The sequence below is a fragment of the Morone saxatilis genome, unplaced genomic scaffold (genome assembly GCF_004916995.1).
Source record: "Morone saxatilis isolate NCDOM2014 unplaced genomic scaffold, NCSU_SB_2.0 Contig17, whole genome shotgun sequence".
In the NCBI taxonomy this organism is placed as follows: domain Eukaryota; kingdom Metazoa; phylum Chordata; class Actinopteri; family Moronidae; genus Morone; species Morone saxatilis.
This window is the reverse complement of record NW_023339729.1, coordinates 23,655,706-23,672,174: the sequence shown is the minus strand read 5'-3', so window position 1 is coordinate 23,672,174 and position 16,469 is coordinate 23,655,706. Positions and strand designations below refer to the sequence as shown.

At 40.0% G+C, this 16,469-nt stretch overlaps 1 protein-coding gene across 1 annotated transcript in view; it reads left to right on the top strand.

Moving 5' to 3' along the window:
- Window positions 1-15,151, top strand: part of LOC118326940 (noelin-2-like) — a gene marked incomplete in the record, with an annotated part of 31,123 nt that extends 15,972 nt beyond the window's left edge. The window contains 5 exon segments of the mRNA XM_035660105.1: window positions 5,162-5,338; window positions 5,422-5,595; window positions 6,938-7,216; window positions 7,218-7,256; window positions 15,140-15,151. Coding sequence (XP_035515998.1) covers window positions 5,162-5,338; window positions 5,422-5,595; window positions 6,938-7,216; window positions 7,218-7,256; window positions 15,140-15,151 — 681 coding nt within the window.
- Between the last annotated feature and the right edge of the window lie 1,318 nt (window positions 15,152-16,469).

The window sequence follows — 16,469 nt, the reverse complement described above, 5'->3', positions numbered from 1 at the left end:
GAGTAGGTGTACAGTGTGTGTGTGTGTGTGTGTGTGTGTGTGTGTGTGTACATGACAAGTGAAGCAGGTGTTATGAATGTGGTCACAAGGTAGCACTATATTTTTCTTAATGTATTTCTTCTGTCTTTCTGCCTTACTTTTAACATGACTCCTGTGTGCACTCTGTCTTCACTCGCTACAAGCTTCACCAATTTCCTACACACACACACACACTCTGTTCAGGGAGCGCATATTAAGCTAGTTGTCAAGGCGACTGTCTCCCAGTTGCCAGGTGTGATTTATATCGCCATGGTGACCCTTGCCTGTTCCCTATTAGAGCTGCTCTCTGGTGATGAGAAGAAGCTATACACAGCAGCAGTATCCCAGTTATTGCTTTCTGTTTCCCAGTTACCAGTGTGACTGTTGTTACAGTTACGAGGTTATGGGTGAGGGCTCTTTCCCGGTCCCTGTGTGTGTTTGTATCTCTGTCCCAAGAATAGGAGGCTTTTTCTGTCTCTGTCTTTTAGAGCTGTGTACTAGATGCTCCTGAATCTAAGTTTGACATTCAGCCAGTAAATGTTATGTCTGGATAAATAAGCCAGTCAAACTATAAAAAGCTGTAATCTGCTGAAATCACTTTTATCAAGCTTAAAGGAGCCCTGTGGAGCTCTCTTGTAAACAAACTGACCAAAATGCACTGTGCGTATCCTTGATGCAAACATGTCAGATGCATTTCCTTCCATTCGGAGAGCTGATTTTTTGAATATATAATATGTGTTTAAAACCTGTATTGTTCCCAGTAAACCAAGGATGTATTTAAGGAGAACTGGATACTCCCCCTAAAAATGTGCCCCTTTCAATTCTATGATTTGAACCTCTATGATAAGTTGCTCGTTGGGCACATCCGGCGAAAAAGTCTTTGCAGGCTTCCTTCTACTTCTGCGTAAGGACATTGTGATAAAACAGTCTTTTCAGAGTGTTTGTCATGCTTGAAAACATTTATTCAGCATTTTACAGCCACTCCTGGGCTGGCCCTAAAAAGCATTTTCCCCCATAAACAATCACTGGAAAAGGAGCGGCTTTAAAAACACATCCAGCAGACACAGAGCAGCATTACCGTCCCATTGGAGGTTTCTGGCCACATGATGAAAAACCTGACTGCAGGCACAAAAGACCAAGTGCTGCAAATTCCAGCTTCCACATTTTACAAAACATCCTCTAAATGACATTTTCTTTACTTTACAATTGAACGTTTTTCAGAACACACAGAGTAGTGCAGGGTTTATTGAACGCCCTCACATATTGTGTGAGAGTGGGCTGCTGAACGGCTATTCATTTAATCTGTGGTGCTGCTGAATGAAAACGCAAAAAGACGCATAAAAAGCAAAGAAAAAAAGAAAATGTTGTGACCTTGACAGATGTTGTTGCTGTTCGTGTACTTCATTATTATACTGACTGTTTGTAGAACAATGCACTTATTGCATGAGTTTTTTTCTTAAGGAATACAGATATAAATCCAAACCATGATGTCTGTGCACACTCCCGGCGTGTACGTGTAGATGACCTTGACGGCCTTTGATATTTCATAAGGTCATGATTACGCGGTTGCTGATATTAAGCATCAAAAACATCACCTACCAACCGGCAAACATATTTCTGTTTTTATTTGTACATGTTACTTTCTTAAATAAAATTATATACGTTTCCAGGCTGGACAACCTGTATCTTACCAGTTAAGGTTGTGTGGAACAAGTGCCACACACGCTCTCACTCACACACACACACCACGCACGCACACACACACGCACGCACGCACACATGCACGCACGCACACACAAACTGTAAGTAAAGTCATTCTCATACATCCTTTGGTATCCATGACTACAGTGTCTGCACAGGGTCCCAGTTTGGCATTTATGAATTCTTCATTAGCTCATCAGTGTGTGTGTGTGTGTGTGCGTGTGTGTGTGTGAATGTGTGTGTACGCACGCATTATACTTTACACTCACACACACGCGCATGCACACACCTGTCGCTGTATTTGAGAACAGCTGCTGAGGTGTGGATATCCCCTGATCTGTCAAGATGTCTCTGCTGTAGTGTGAGAGGGAGAGAGAGGATGAGATAGATGGGAGAGCAGAGAAAGAGAGAGAGAGAGAGAGAAGGAGAATGAGGCCCCTTGGTGTAGCGGTGTGAAGCAGGGAGACAGGAAAATGAAAGAGTGGGTGGACAGAAAGGGAAAGAAACAAAGAGAGTCGGGAGGAAGCGGGAGAAGGTTGATCAAAAGACCAACAGTCGGGACAGACAAGCAGGATGGGATGAAAGAAGCATGGGAGGCAATGACAAAGAAAAAAAACACAGAGGGGAAGAGAGGAAGTGGGGGAAAAGGAGGTCAAGATATGTTGCGGTAAACAGTAAAGATTTGAATTTTTTAAGTGTCATTGTTTGCTGAAATCATTCTTCTCCATACTGACCGTGATGTGATCCTTTTTTAGCGTGACTCCACTGTAACAAATAAAGGACGAAAGCTGTGAGACAACATGAGGTTTTAGCAGTCTGAGTTGAGAGAGACAAATTGAATGGGTCTTTTTTAGTAAAAAATTCATTTTTTCTGTTTTCCGGAGAGTATTTCTTTCTTTCAAATAGTGTTTCCCACTGACTTGTCCACTGTGGTTGGGTTAAAAGAGGTGTGTTCGGTTAGTTAGGTTCAGTCAATTAGTTTCTTGTCACTCCACATGACTTTGTGTTCAATCCTGTTAGTTTGTTTGTAAAAAAAAACTACTACTACTGTGAACACAACCTGGACCAACTAAAAGGCAAGGTTATCAAACATATCGATGCTTTGATATTTTTTTTAACACCACCATGTGCAAAACATTAGATAGAATAATGTTATTCAGTATTATAGAGCTCTGCAGCTAAGAATTTTCCACCCAAGGCCGCACAGATGAAAAAAATCTGAATATTCATAATTTATTCATTATTTCAAATGTTGTTCAGTGACTTTTTTTCAAGTTTATTTTTTCTATATCTACAGGTGTGAAAGTGACCTAAGCCAATGAAAATAAAAAGCAAATATTTACAGAAGAAAGAACTAGAACTATGGATTTTGATCTCTATCTTTTACAGAGCAGTGAGCAAAACAAAGTGATCACCTCACAGCATGCGAGTATTGTGTTAGGATAGACTTAAAAAAATCCAAACCTATTCTTAATTGGAGAATCGGTGTAAGCTGAAGGGGAAGGCGCAAGTTCAAGAAACAGCTAGAAAAGTCCCCACTCACTTTCTTGCACTCACCGTTTGTTGTATAATCAGCGTCTGGAGCTTGTTTATATAAAGCAAATGGTGCAGTCAAATGCAAGAAGATTACAGCTGCCAGAAAACAAAGGGACTCCTGTTCCTTTGAAACACTGTTTTAAAGGGAATTAAAACAGAGAAAGCCTCATCAGATGAGCTGGTGAAGCAGGGAGAAAAACTAGGGAGGAATGGGAAATATTTAGAGGAGAGAAGAGTGTTGGTGGTAGAGACAGAGAGCAATCAGTCTGTTTCATTGTCTTTGCAAACCACAAGCTGAGTCTCAATTAAACATTGTGTTATTGAAGTCCCTCAGAATCACTGCAATCAGTTACCTTTGTCTGAAAGTCTCTAATTCAATACGACTTTTGAATATTGCGGCTACAAATTAACTGTAATTTAAAAAAATGGTGCTACCAATGCAAGTGTCATTTTTCTTTTCTTTGACCCATGAAAAAAAAAGATCCTTTTCATCTGCTCCTTCTTCTCTGCCCTCTCTACTTTCCTCTGTTTGCAGTGAGAATAACGAGAGTCTTTTTCACCAACAATGCTCTCTCTCGCTAACGCTCTCTGCTCTTTTCTTTCATCTAGTTCACCTCTCGTCCCTCTTCGGGTAATTAATTCTCCATGCTTTCGACACTCAATTTCCCTCCCATCTCATCTCTTTCCCCTCATCTTCTCCCGTTCTCTGTTCGTCTGTTTCTCCAGGGATCTCTGATGGTTTTCTCTTTCACCTCCACTGAAAACAGAAAACCATCTAGCAGATTTTATTAGCTATAGCTAGCAATTGTTAGCTAATTAACGTTAACTGTGTGTGGGTTGAAAACTCTGTCTCCTGCTGACTCTTTCTTTCAACAAGCTGGTTTTGAATATTCACTTGATGGCTGCATACATGAAAATGTGCTAAAAGAAAAAGGCTAAAGCTTCATGTCTCTGGCAAAAAGATTGATAGAAGATATGGAAATAAAGAAACAGCATTGTTGTTTGATTGTGGAGAGCTAGTTATCTCTTTTATTATAGTGCAGTAATGATAAGGAAAATACAAGATCAGACTGTGATGTGGATGGAACATAACTATGTTAGAATGCTTTTTATAGAATAGAATATAGTCTACTTGGACAAGCAACAAAGATGCTTGATGTATGCTTTAATGATTCATATTTTCCAAAAGTTCAGTTCAGTTTAATATGATATCAAACAGAGAAAAGGAACTATCCATATTTGAGAGGCTGAAAACATGAAATGTTACCTTAACGCTGAATCCATTTTCAGAATAGTTGTTAGCAGAACTGAGCTGCCAACATTTACTTATACAGTAGGATTCAGGACCAGCCTCCACACAGTGGGTTTTCTAGTTTAACCTGTAATCCTGTTCCTTGGTTTTGGAAGTAACGCTGCAGGTCCATAAGTGATAAGTTAGTTAGCAAAACATGCCAACGTTTGCCCCTTACATTGGAGGTATACTTTTGTATTTTTAGGAAAAGCAATTTAATAAGCACAGCCCTCTAAACTTCAGCCACATGCCCACCTCTTCAGCATGTGGAGAAATAATCAAAAGCTGGACAGACCTGCTGTGACTAGTTACGGTTGCTATGCTGTGATTAGACAACCGTTGTGAGGGTGAGCGGTTTTTATCGGAGTCAGTTACATATGTTTGGTTCGCTGTCACTGATTTGACTTGATTTCATTGGCTGAAGGTGTGTGGTAGCCAACAGGGACAGAGTTTGAGTACCAGCCAAAAACACCATGTAATTATCTAATCAAGTTACTGCAAAGCGTGGCAAGTGACCATTATGGATCTCTCTGCACATTTAACAGGATTAATGCTTGGTGGGTGTTAATATTGCATCCTGGAGGTAAGATCTGTTTCCCTCTCTTCCTCCACCAGGTGTGGTCGATGGACGGCTACTATAAAGGCAGGCGTGTGCTGGAGTACAGAACCATGGGGGATTTCACAAAAGGGCAGAACTTTGTGCAGCATCTGTTGCCCCACCCCTGGGCAGGAACCGGACATGTGGTTTACAACGGGTCGCTCTACTACAACAAACACCAGAGCAACATCCTGGTAGGAGACTGGCTGGAGGGAGGAAGTAGCATTTTTGATAATCAGATGATCAGAGTGAGAAATGTATGCGTCTGTCTTTCCAGGTTCAGTACCATTTCCGCTCTCGCAGCGTGTTGCTCCAGCGCAGTCTTAGTGGAGCCGGGTACAACAACACATTTCCCTACAGCTGGGGAGGATCCTCTGACATCGACCTCATGGCTGATGAGATGGGACTCTGGGCCGTCTATACCTCCATCCCAAATGCTGGAAACATAATGGTACAGTCTGCCACTGTGTGTGTGTGTGTGTGTGTGTGTGTGTCCCTGCACTCTGCAAAATAACAAGCAAAGAATATGAAGATGTTTTCTAACACTATTTGAATAAGACACATTAAATGTTGATTGACTTAAACTAAATATAAATCCACTGATGTTTGTTTTAGTCAGAAGTTATTGCTGTCCGCATGTTTGCTTTACTTCTAGAAGTCAAAAATCAATTTAAATAGCTGACAGAGACACATTGCTGGGTTGAATAATGTCATTCATCATAATGAACAGCAAGTGTATTTTAGTTTTCCTAACATAATTTTAATATAAAGTTTACAGCTAATTTTCTCTTTTACTGTGCACCAGTGTGAGGAGACTGTGGTGTGTGTGTGTGTGTGTGTGTGTGAGAGAGAGTGTGTGCGAGTGACAGACAGGTTTCAATAAATTTCAATTAAATAGGAAGAGCTGAGCAAAACACAATTCATCCAACTCATAAAACTAAATTAAACCCCAAAGAAAAGTTATTTTAACAAGGAGAAAACTGCAGGATAAAAGAGAGCAAGACGTTAAAAATGCATTTGTTTGAGCTCATTGGCTGGCATATATGCCAATATAGATATATGTATTATAATATTGACCAATATATCAGCTCGGCCAGTTTTTATAAAAAAATCACTTCAACATGTGATTAAATACAATTAGTTACTGTCCATCAATGGGGGCAGCTATTAAATCCAACAAACATGGGATTGTTAAAACAGGAGCCTACGCAAGTTACCTATGCCGTTATGAGCATTTATACTTTCACCGGTGTGTCTGCGGTGCTCTGCAAATAGCACCACCGAAACACTAGTTGGTGGTGGGATTTCTATGCCACTGTTTCAACTGAAATTGAAAATCTCTCTCCTCAAACACACACACACACACACACACACACACACGCACACTGCCTGTGAAACAATAGGACGAGGGAATACGAGGGGACAGACAAGAGCATGTCATGCAGCGAGGCAGCATCCTGGGTTTGCCTGTTTGTCTGTGTGTGTTTGAGGATACACTGAGAATGTGTGTGTGTGTATTTTTGACAAGGGATTCTCAAACAGCATTATTAACTCATCTGGGTTTTTTATTTTCAGACAATGCACACACACACACAGTCACAATTGTCTGAGTCGCTGCGACATGTAGTTATATTACTGGAGAGAAGCACTTCAGGCTTTGAGGCTATGCTGTACCTACACCGTACCCACGGCGCCAATTCCATGCAGAAGTATAAAGGCTTTACACATCTCTGTAACCAGTTGTTTTATGGTGTTGTGTTTCTCTGTGAAAAACCCTCCCTCTCTTTCTCCAGGTGAGTCGTCTGGACTCTCGCTCGCTGGAAGTCCTCCAGAGCTGGGACACCGGGTTTCCTAAGCGCAGCGCAGGGGAGGCCTTCATGATCTGCGGCACCCTGTATGTCACCAACTCCCACCTGGCCGGGGCCAAGGTCCACTTTGCCTACCACACCAACTCCTCCACGTACGAGTACACTGACATCCCCTTCCACAACCAGTACTCCCACATCAGCATGATGGACTACAACCCCAGAGAAAGAGCGCTGTACACCTGGAACAACGGACACCAGGTTCTCTTACAATGTCACATTGTTTCACCGTCATCCACGAGTGACGGTACATCGACTACGTAGGAAATTGTCACGAAAAAAAAAAAAAAAAAAAAAAAAGCAGGGATATGTAGTCAGAGGAGGATGATCAATGATTCGTTAAGGGGTACTTGCAACGTTACAACACATCACACACACACACCACACACACACACACACAATGTTTTCATTCAGTCTGTGTTTGAATTTGAATGACTCCTAGACTGCAAGAGCTCACTGAGCTAATAACTAGACACAATACACGGTTGTCAAACACATGTCTAAAGGTCACAGACAAGAGTATTCATCACAGCAAAGACGAAAATTAACTGCCTCTGAAACGGGGCTTCTGATAGAAAGTCAGACAGTTTGAGCTCATCCATATTCTGTTGCGTTTCATTCCACTTGTGTCTCAAGAAGTGATTTTGGAAGTTGAGGTCGAATTATCGAGAAAAAAAGAAAAAGAAAAAAAAAGCGGCTCGTGAACTGAATTTCAGCTCGCTTTAAACCTCGGGCTACGACGGCGGACCTGATGGAAATATTCTGGGTTTGTGATGTGATCGTGGAAGTGTTAAGTCAGCATGGTTGTTCGTTCATTAAATCTTACTGTCAAACTTTGCCGAAACTGTTGTCTTGAAGTTTGGTTTTTACCTCGTTTTAACACAAACCTGTATGTCTGTCTGCATATATGCGTGTGTGGACAGAATGTAGGTTTGATTTTCCTTTTGTTCTGTGTTACAACCTTTTACACAACAAGTATGGTCTCAGACAGAGACTGTAAAACAAATAAGAACCCATCAGAAAGTTACTCAAAATAAAACATATGTATTGCTAATAGTAAGAAGCACACTTATGCACAATATTAAACTCTGTAAAAAAGAAAAAACTGTCTGACAACAATGACACTGCCATCAGTTACGAGCTCTTCCCTCTCAGAGTGTAGAGGGAGAAGCATTTCTATGATGAGACACGGTAGTTAATTATGTACACCGAACCAACCCAAGATGATGTAATATAGGGAAAGAATGAAATGTCTACACTCTATCCACATTATTCATAAACAACTTTAACATTTAAAAACTCAACAGCGTGACAACACGTCAGCCAAAACTTTGTCCTTGCCAGGTTTAAGGCTCGGAGAAACAATGTCCAGCATGTTGATCTCTGACCGGTGTTTGACATTTGATGATGAGAACACACATCTGAGAATTTACCGTATACGGTGTGCAAAATGGTATCAAAAGTTAGAACAATAACCAATAAGGCCAAATCTTTTAATTTTTAGATTTTGTAGCTTTAACACAGGTATCGTTGCTGAAACGATCCAAACAGTCACATTACATAAAAGATGGTTTTGATGTCTTTTGACTGGAGATTTGAAGTCACATTCATAGGATTGGAGTCTAAACTGTGAGTTTTCTTTGTGTAATGGTGTTTTTTATTGGTTCTAACAGATCCGAGCAGTGTTATGGATGATCTGAGTTCAGAGGAGAACGTAATTTTGAGTTTGGGTCAAGCGAATCTTCAGAGGTTAACCTGCTCATTATTATATGGAAGTGGCTATGATAAGCTGAAAATGGAGGGTAGCCTCCCCAGAGATTAGCAAAACACACACACACATTCATATGCAAACATATACAACCACAGATAATTAACATAGACACCAAAGACCTACAGACACAAAGAGGAAGAGGCAGTTGTAACAGACATCTGGGGTCTGATGATGAAACACTGGATCGATAGAAAGCGATGGAGGATGATAAAGAGGCTGGGCTATATGTGGATCTAATTGTGGAAACATCACAAACGGCTATTCTGTTGCCATGGTGACTGTGATGATGTGTCTAACTGCCTCAAGTATGGGTCACGGCTTAGAAAACCAGATATGATGCCACATCCTCCACTGATTTTCTCCTACCTAATTTGAGACATCAAAACTTCTCTATGCAGACACATTAGCAAGCTGGATACCTGAGGGAAAAATCCAATCTCATGTGTCAGTAAACTGTGAAGTTCACAAAATTTTAGGACATTTTTTAAAGAGTCCCAGCTTTCCTCAGCCTGCTTCATTGACTTCTTCTTCAGTGTGTAATTTCCTGAATTTCCAGCCACAGTCGTGAGAGAAAGAGAGCAGGTGGGAACCTGCTGCACCTGTTCATTTCCTTTCCAACAACAATAATTAGTAGATTATAACCAGAATAATGGTACGTGTCCACAGGGGTGCTTTTGGACGTACAGAGGGGTCACACGGCTTCCCAGTATTAGATGCTTGTAGTCTTATTAACTAACAAAAAGCTACACCCTCTAACCGTGCAAATGCTTCCTGGCTGCACTTGATTGGACAAATGCTTTCTGAAAGCTACATTTCTGAAACTTTCTCTTATAATATGAAAATAGTTCACGGAAATGTGTTTCTGAAAACATTCTAAGCAAGAAATAAGTCATGCAGTTGCTGAATCTGTCTGTGTTTTAGATTGACAATGGCTAGTACAAAAGGTTTTCATGAGCTTCCAGAGGCGGTGAAGGCCCCTGATTTCCATAAAGTAGCCTAGACATCTACTTCATGCAAATGAGGAGCAGGCAACGTGACGCCCCGTCTCTCAAAATGCACAGCGGCACTACCAGAATGCATTGCACGGCTGCTTACACAGACAATGAATGGGAAGTGTGAAAACGACTTATCCTGTGGACACATACCATAAGGGAATTACTACGCGTATACAAACGCATTAAGGTCGTATTGTAAGGCTTGAAAGAAATGGGTTACTTAATAAACTTCTGCAACAAGTGCTGCTCACAGTAGCATCTGTTTAACAAAATTACCCCTCAATCAGCACTGAAAAGAAATTGTGACTGTTTCGATGACGGTAATAAATAAATATTTAGTAGAGTAATAACTGACTAAAAAGATGCTGCAGATTGTAGAAAGATTTATTTAGCAGGGTTTTATATTGCAGCTACATTGTGCAACAAAAAGATAACAAACCACTGGAATAATTATATTTCCATACACACTGTCAACTTTATATTCACAGGTCAAAGCTGAACTCTGACCTGCTAGACCACACAGAAACAGGAAGAGCATGCTTGATCGGTAGTATGGACTTCAATTGATGTGAATGGAACAAATATTCACAGGACGTACTGTAAGTGTGATTGTAGCAGGTCTCTCTGCAACCATGGCTTCCCCCAGGACACAACCAAGCACAACAGATCAATTAACAAACACAAATGTATTACTTTTGTGGCTGCACACACTGTCAACACAAAAATACTCAGCTTCTTTAGCTATTTCCAAAGTCCACAACAAATAACTCTAGCAGTCCTCCCTGGTGAGTGTGCAGCAACAATCTCAGGTCCAGCACACTACTGCATTTAAAAAAGAGAGAGTAATTATTCAAAGGGGCACCAGGTGAGTTGGTGGTCTCAGCTCTCACAAGCCATCTCCAAGTCTATCCTCCTGCGCTGGAGGTGCTACACCCCACTCCACAGGGTGATGTCATTGTGATCTTAAACTTTTTTTTGGCCATTTGGGGGCAGCAAAAACACATTGAGCACACCATTGACATATGATCTCAAGGTGAACATGTTAGCAAACAGTATTCCAGTATTGACACATCTGGCTGTTTTGTTTTTGTTTCTGGCCACCTGATGAATATAAGTCTAATATTTAATCTCTTTTAGCTCTGTTTTTGGTCTCCACCAGCTCATGAGGGAACTATCTGGCTCTTTAGCTGCTAAATGTTCACCAGCTAGTCAGTAATTGTGTATGTCTGTGGGTTGGTGTTGGGCAGGTAGCCAACATTTTTTAGCTGAAAACAACTGCCTGCTGTAACATTGCTGATGAGAGCGATGACAGTGAACAAAAACAGTAAAGTTGTGACAGTTGTGACTGATTAGTTGCAGGTATATGAGGTAGGGGCATAAAATGCACTTTTGATGCACCATCAAAACAGTTTATGTATAATGTTTGTAAAGTATTATTTGATTGGATCATCATTTTCTAATAAAGGTTAGGATTTCTTGTAAAAACAATGTAATTTGGTGCTAATTATAAGAACAATAGAGACATTTTATTTGCTTCGTTAGTAATTTCAAGAGGAATTTCCTTTAAAGAACTGCTCAGTTTAAGTCCAAGTAAATTTTGTTATTATTAATCTTTGGAAACTTTATTTTTCATATATGTTGAATTGCTTGCTTGCCTTTTAGAGAAATTACACATTCTTGCTGTGCACTCACAAAAGCACTCGTTCGATTAGCAGAAAAGTCTGCTAAGTTCTCATCACATTTGTCAAATATGAATATTTGTGTCCCCATTAACAGCTTCATGTCGTCTTTTTCCCTTAATAACTATGGTGTGCCTCAAGGGTAAATTCTTTGACCAATTCTGTTCTGTCTTTATATGCTCCCCTTGGGTCATCCATAGACATGGACTTTCTTTTCGCTGTTACGCGGATGACACACAGTTGTACCTCCCTGTTAAGCCCACTGACCTCAGTATGCTAAGCAACATATTACAAACCTTGTTTTTATCATATTGCAAAAATAAAATATATTCTAAATTCTAGAGATGCAGAAAACTGGTGTACATGCTTTTAGCTCACGCCTTGATTATTCAACTTTAAAAACAACTACAGAATATTCAGAACTCCAGGATTCTAGCCAAAACCAAGAGGTACGACCATATCACACTGGTTTTAGCCTCTTTACATTGGCTCCCTGTTTGTTGATCTTGATGATTAGTTTTAATTATCTTTATGGCCTGGCTGTAGATTATATTTTAGACCTTTTAATTCCTTATGACCCTTAGTGTAGTTTTAGATCCTCAGAGTCCAGGCTGGAAACTAAAGGGGACAGAGGTTTTGCCATCAGGGCCACGAGGCTCTGGAACAACCTGCCTGAGGACATAAGTCTGTCTGAGTCAATGTCAAGTCTTTTCGGAAAGCACATTTTTATTTATTTGAGCGGCCTGTTTTTTATTTTTATTATTATTGGTTTATAATTTGTTTATTTATTTATTGTTTTTTCAGCATTTATTTTATCATTCTTTATTTCATTTGTTCTTTCTGTGGAGCATTTTTATGTTTTATGACACTGTCTCCACCTTTCCCTGTACATTACCATTCCCATCTTTTCCAGGAACTTTACAGAAAAACCCGCTTATTTTGTGTCATCTAAGATGTCCAACGATAAAAAATCACTCCCAAATTTCAACACAATATTAAAGTATATTTAAAGATGTATTCTTCCCTCAGTGTTATCTCATTGCAGCCTATTGCACACAGTTAAACACAAGTCCACGTCTAGTATTGCAGTTTGTGATGTTATCCTTGCGCATTATTTACTAACAAGTTGGCACACATTTTAACTGCTTCCGACACAACGGAGTATATTTGCTGGATTTGACTTTGCATGACAGACTGCTAGGCTCCATGACATTTAGTTTGATTTTCCCTCCATCCTTTTGTGTTTCTTTTTCCCCCCCCTTTATTTCTCTCTCCTTCTTTTTTGCCCCTCCCTTGCTGTCTTTGGCAGGCCGACGGTTTGGCCTGGTTTTCCTGCTGAAGGTTTCCTTCTCTCATTATCACCATCATTGGCTTCCGCATTTTCTGGCATCGTGAATGCTTCTCCGGAATGATCCCGGATTTCCAAACAGGGATACCAGTGCTCCCACACGCTGGCACGTCACACACACACACACACATCCTCGGACAAAATGGTGAAGTAGACGCCGGATGTATCATTTTTACCTTTTTATTTATTCATCTCTATCTGTACATCTATCCATTGGTTTTGTCTCCTGGGCGGATATCAGCCTGATGAATAATTTACTGCTGTTAAGAGAGACCACCTGAGGGGCACAGCGGAGGAAGAGAAGGAAACAGAATGAGGAGAGGTAAAGTGAGAAGGGACAGATGAAAAACAAGTAGAGTGTAGGATCTTTATTTGAGAAATAAAAATCCTGATACGGGAGAGAGGGAACCGAAGAGCAGAGGGATGCGTAGCCTAAACGCAGATCCGAGCGCAGTGAGAGACACATGGCCTGTGATCATGTTTAATTAATGATGGAGGGATCAGCCTATTAAACAAGGACACAGGCTAAAATACTAGGGGGGAAACACGGGCAGGAGAGAGAAGGAGGCAGATAGTTTTCTATCCCTTGTGATCGTAGAAGGGGGAAAAACGTAGGGAGCAAATTAGCAACAGAGAGGATGTGGAGGTCCTCTCTGTTGCTCAAGAAAAGGGAGGCATCAGGTTCCACCCGGGCTCGTCTGCTGTTCTATTAATAGAAGTCAGAGCACATTGGGGAGGGGAGACCAGCCAATTAGGATAAAGCTGCACTACCAATAGTAAACCATCACTCAGTCATACACATAGACACTACTTGCAGTTGTCACTTATTGTCACCTGGATTATCTCTTCAGGGACCTCAGTGGGAAACTGTGGGTGTTATCCAACCCAGACTGCTTAATGACGACCCTCGCTGATGCTTGGTTGGCCAAATTCATTCATTTGAGCCTGAGGGGTTGTGGTGCACTTGGGAATTTTGTGGTAGCGGTGATGTAAATCAGCAGTGTTGCAGCGGTTAAGTAAGAAATTTGCACATGAGGTTTAAATCGTTATCCTGTCTAATTGCTTTTGCAGTTCAGAAGCAACATACTTTTATCTTAGTGTTTCATATTCAGCTTGTTTCTCATGGCGGAGTCCAGGCCTACTTTTCAACATCATATACAGTTCAACAAGGAGAATACCTGGTTGATCTGGTTGTCCTCTAATCACACGGTCAGTGGTTCGATCCTCTGCTTCGCCTCTCTATACACAGGACTCTCTATAGACAAGAACATTTGGCTTCTACCAATTTTTCAAGATTTTCTCAGGTTTGATTCATTTTGTTGTGCCTTTATGTTACAACCTAACTAATCAAACAAGCAACAGACGTCACCTTGAATATGTGAAGCCACATTTGGGGCGTTTTGTTATGCGCTGTAATGAAAGTTAAATCCAAGATTAACTGCTGCATCAGCAAAGCTTGAATTTTAAATGCAATAAAACCTTAATGAAAATGTAAACGGTATGCATACATAAAATGAACTACACACAGACTGCACTGCAGAATCACCGGGGAAACATAAACGTAGTGTAGACAACAGTATTCTCCTTTCAGATGACTGATGATGATGATGAAGGTTTCTTTTTGCGTCTCGCATACAAATATGTTCAGCCTAGTATAAGGAACCATAAATGAATATAAAGCAGATAGACCAGACTGCAGTGCATACATTTTCATATGATACCATTAAAAGCATATTCTAGTATTACTTGAGGGTTTTGTCGAGAGACTTCATGAAACACTGACACTCAGTAGTCTGTACACACAGTACAGTACAATACAACACAGAAGTAAAGGCAGTGAATATCTTTTAATCTGCTAACCTGAATAGTTAGAGGAGGAATACCAGTTCTCATGTTTGCAACTAAAGACCTTTGACTCGGTGATGTTGTTTTAAAAGAAACAGTTTTACATTTTAGGAAACTTATTTGCGTTCTTGCTAAGAGTTTTAATTAGAAAATCAATACTTATATTAATCAGATAAGTTACAGCATAGCTTAGCTTAGGATAAAGGCTGGAAACAGATGGAAACAGTTAGTCTGGCTCTCTCCAAACAACACTGAAAATGAGCAAACCCACTCTGTAAACAGAATTGAAAACAAAAATTAAAAATACAAAACTATAATAACTCAGAATTTTCATCTACATAGCTTTATTCTCAAACCTTTAACTGTTGGACCATTCATGCTGTCCATGTAATGTAACAGTCAGTGGACCAACGTTACTGACATCAGCTGTAAGCTAGCTAGAAACTGACTCACCAACTGTGTGTGGGAGTGTGTCTGTGTGTTTGTGTTCAGCTCAGCCTGTGAACTCTTCTCTTTCTGTTATTTTCCTCCAGTTTCTCTCCTTTTCCCTCTTCTGACCTGTAATTAACTGAACTTGTACTCTCAGTACATTTATGAAGCAGAATCTCTGGGATCAAGTACACATGTTTTCAACATGTTAACCTACTGCACTGCACCTCCTGAGAACCAAGAAAAATATTCAGGTCATCCAATTTGTCATTTTTCTTGTGTTTTACTACTTTTTTAGGGTTAAAAAACATCTTACAATTTAGACTTTTTCAGGTTTGTTTATATTTAAAATTGTATAGCATGTCCACTACAGTGGACCAAAGGACCAAGAATCTTATGGTAAATATCTAAACTTAGAAGATAAAAAATGTAACAGTTTAAATGTTATTGGTAAGAAATAAACCTTAACAGGGTGATGCAGGTCTTGAATCTCCCTGAAGGGGTTTATTTAGTAACACTGACCCGCTTGCTGTGCGTTATCCCCCTTATTACATAAAAATTGATAATTTCACACACAATATTCATTTAAATATGATTTTGTCCGACTATAGCAACAGTCTGCTATTCAGAAATAACAGACCATTGAGTGGTGTAATTATAAAGCTGTCATATGGTCTCCTACCATACTCATAAGTACAAACTTTGTTGAGCCAACACCACTTGGGATACCACTGTGTCTGTATTGTGTGCGTTACATGGAATTATCCATTCATTGTAAAAATAGAATTTGTAGTACTTTTACCATGAATATCAATCACTGGAACAGAATGAAACAAACGTGCTACTCCTGTAGCTGTCTTTCCTGCTCGTGCTTGTCTGCTTCTGTATCTGTCTGCTCATCTGAGCCTACTCCATCTTCTTTCTCTTCTTCTTCTTCTTCATCATCATCTTCTTCTGTCACAGCTAAAAACTCATCCTCATCTCTCTCATCATCTGACAGGTCCAAATCTGTATCTCCCTTAATTATCTTGTCTTTACAAGATACTGCTAATCCTTTCTGCTTCAGTTCTTTCTCCTACAACAATGTGAAGTAATTAAGTACATGAAGATGGTCCTGGTGTCCACTAAAATTGACATAAAAGAGCAATTAATTTAAAAACAAAAATTTATTATAGCCGTGCACTGTTTCAGAACTAAATATATAATTCCTAACATGGTAATAAACAAGAACATCATAGTCATCATAGTAACAAAAGATAAACAATATTGGATTTGCCTCTATAAAATGTCCATTTTGAAAAGAAAGAAAGAGGAAGTTCTCAGCATCTCAGCCTATCAAATGATATATGACGGGGAAGTCCAGAATGTCCTCTTTACAGTACAACAGGGATTG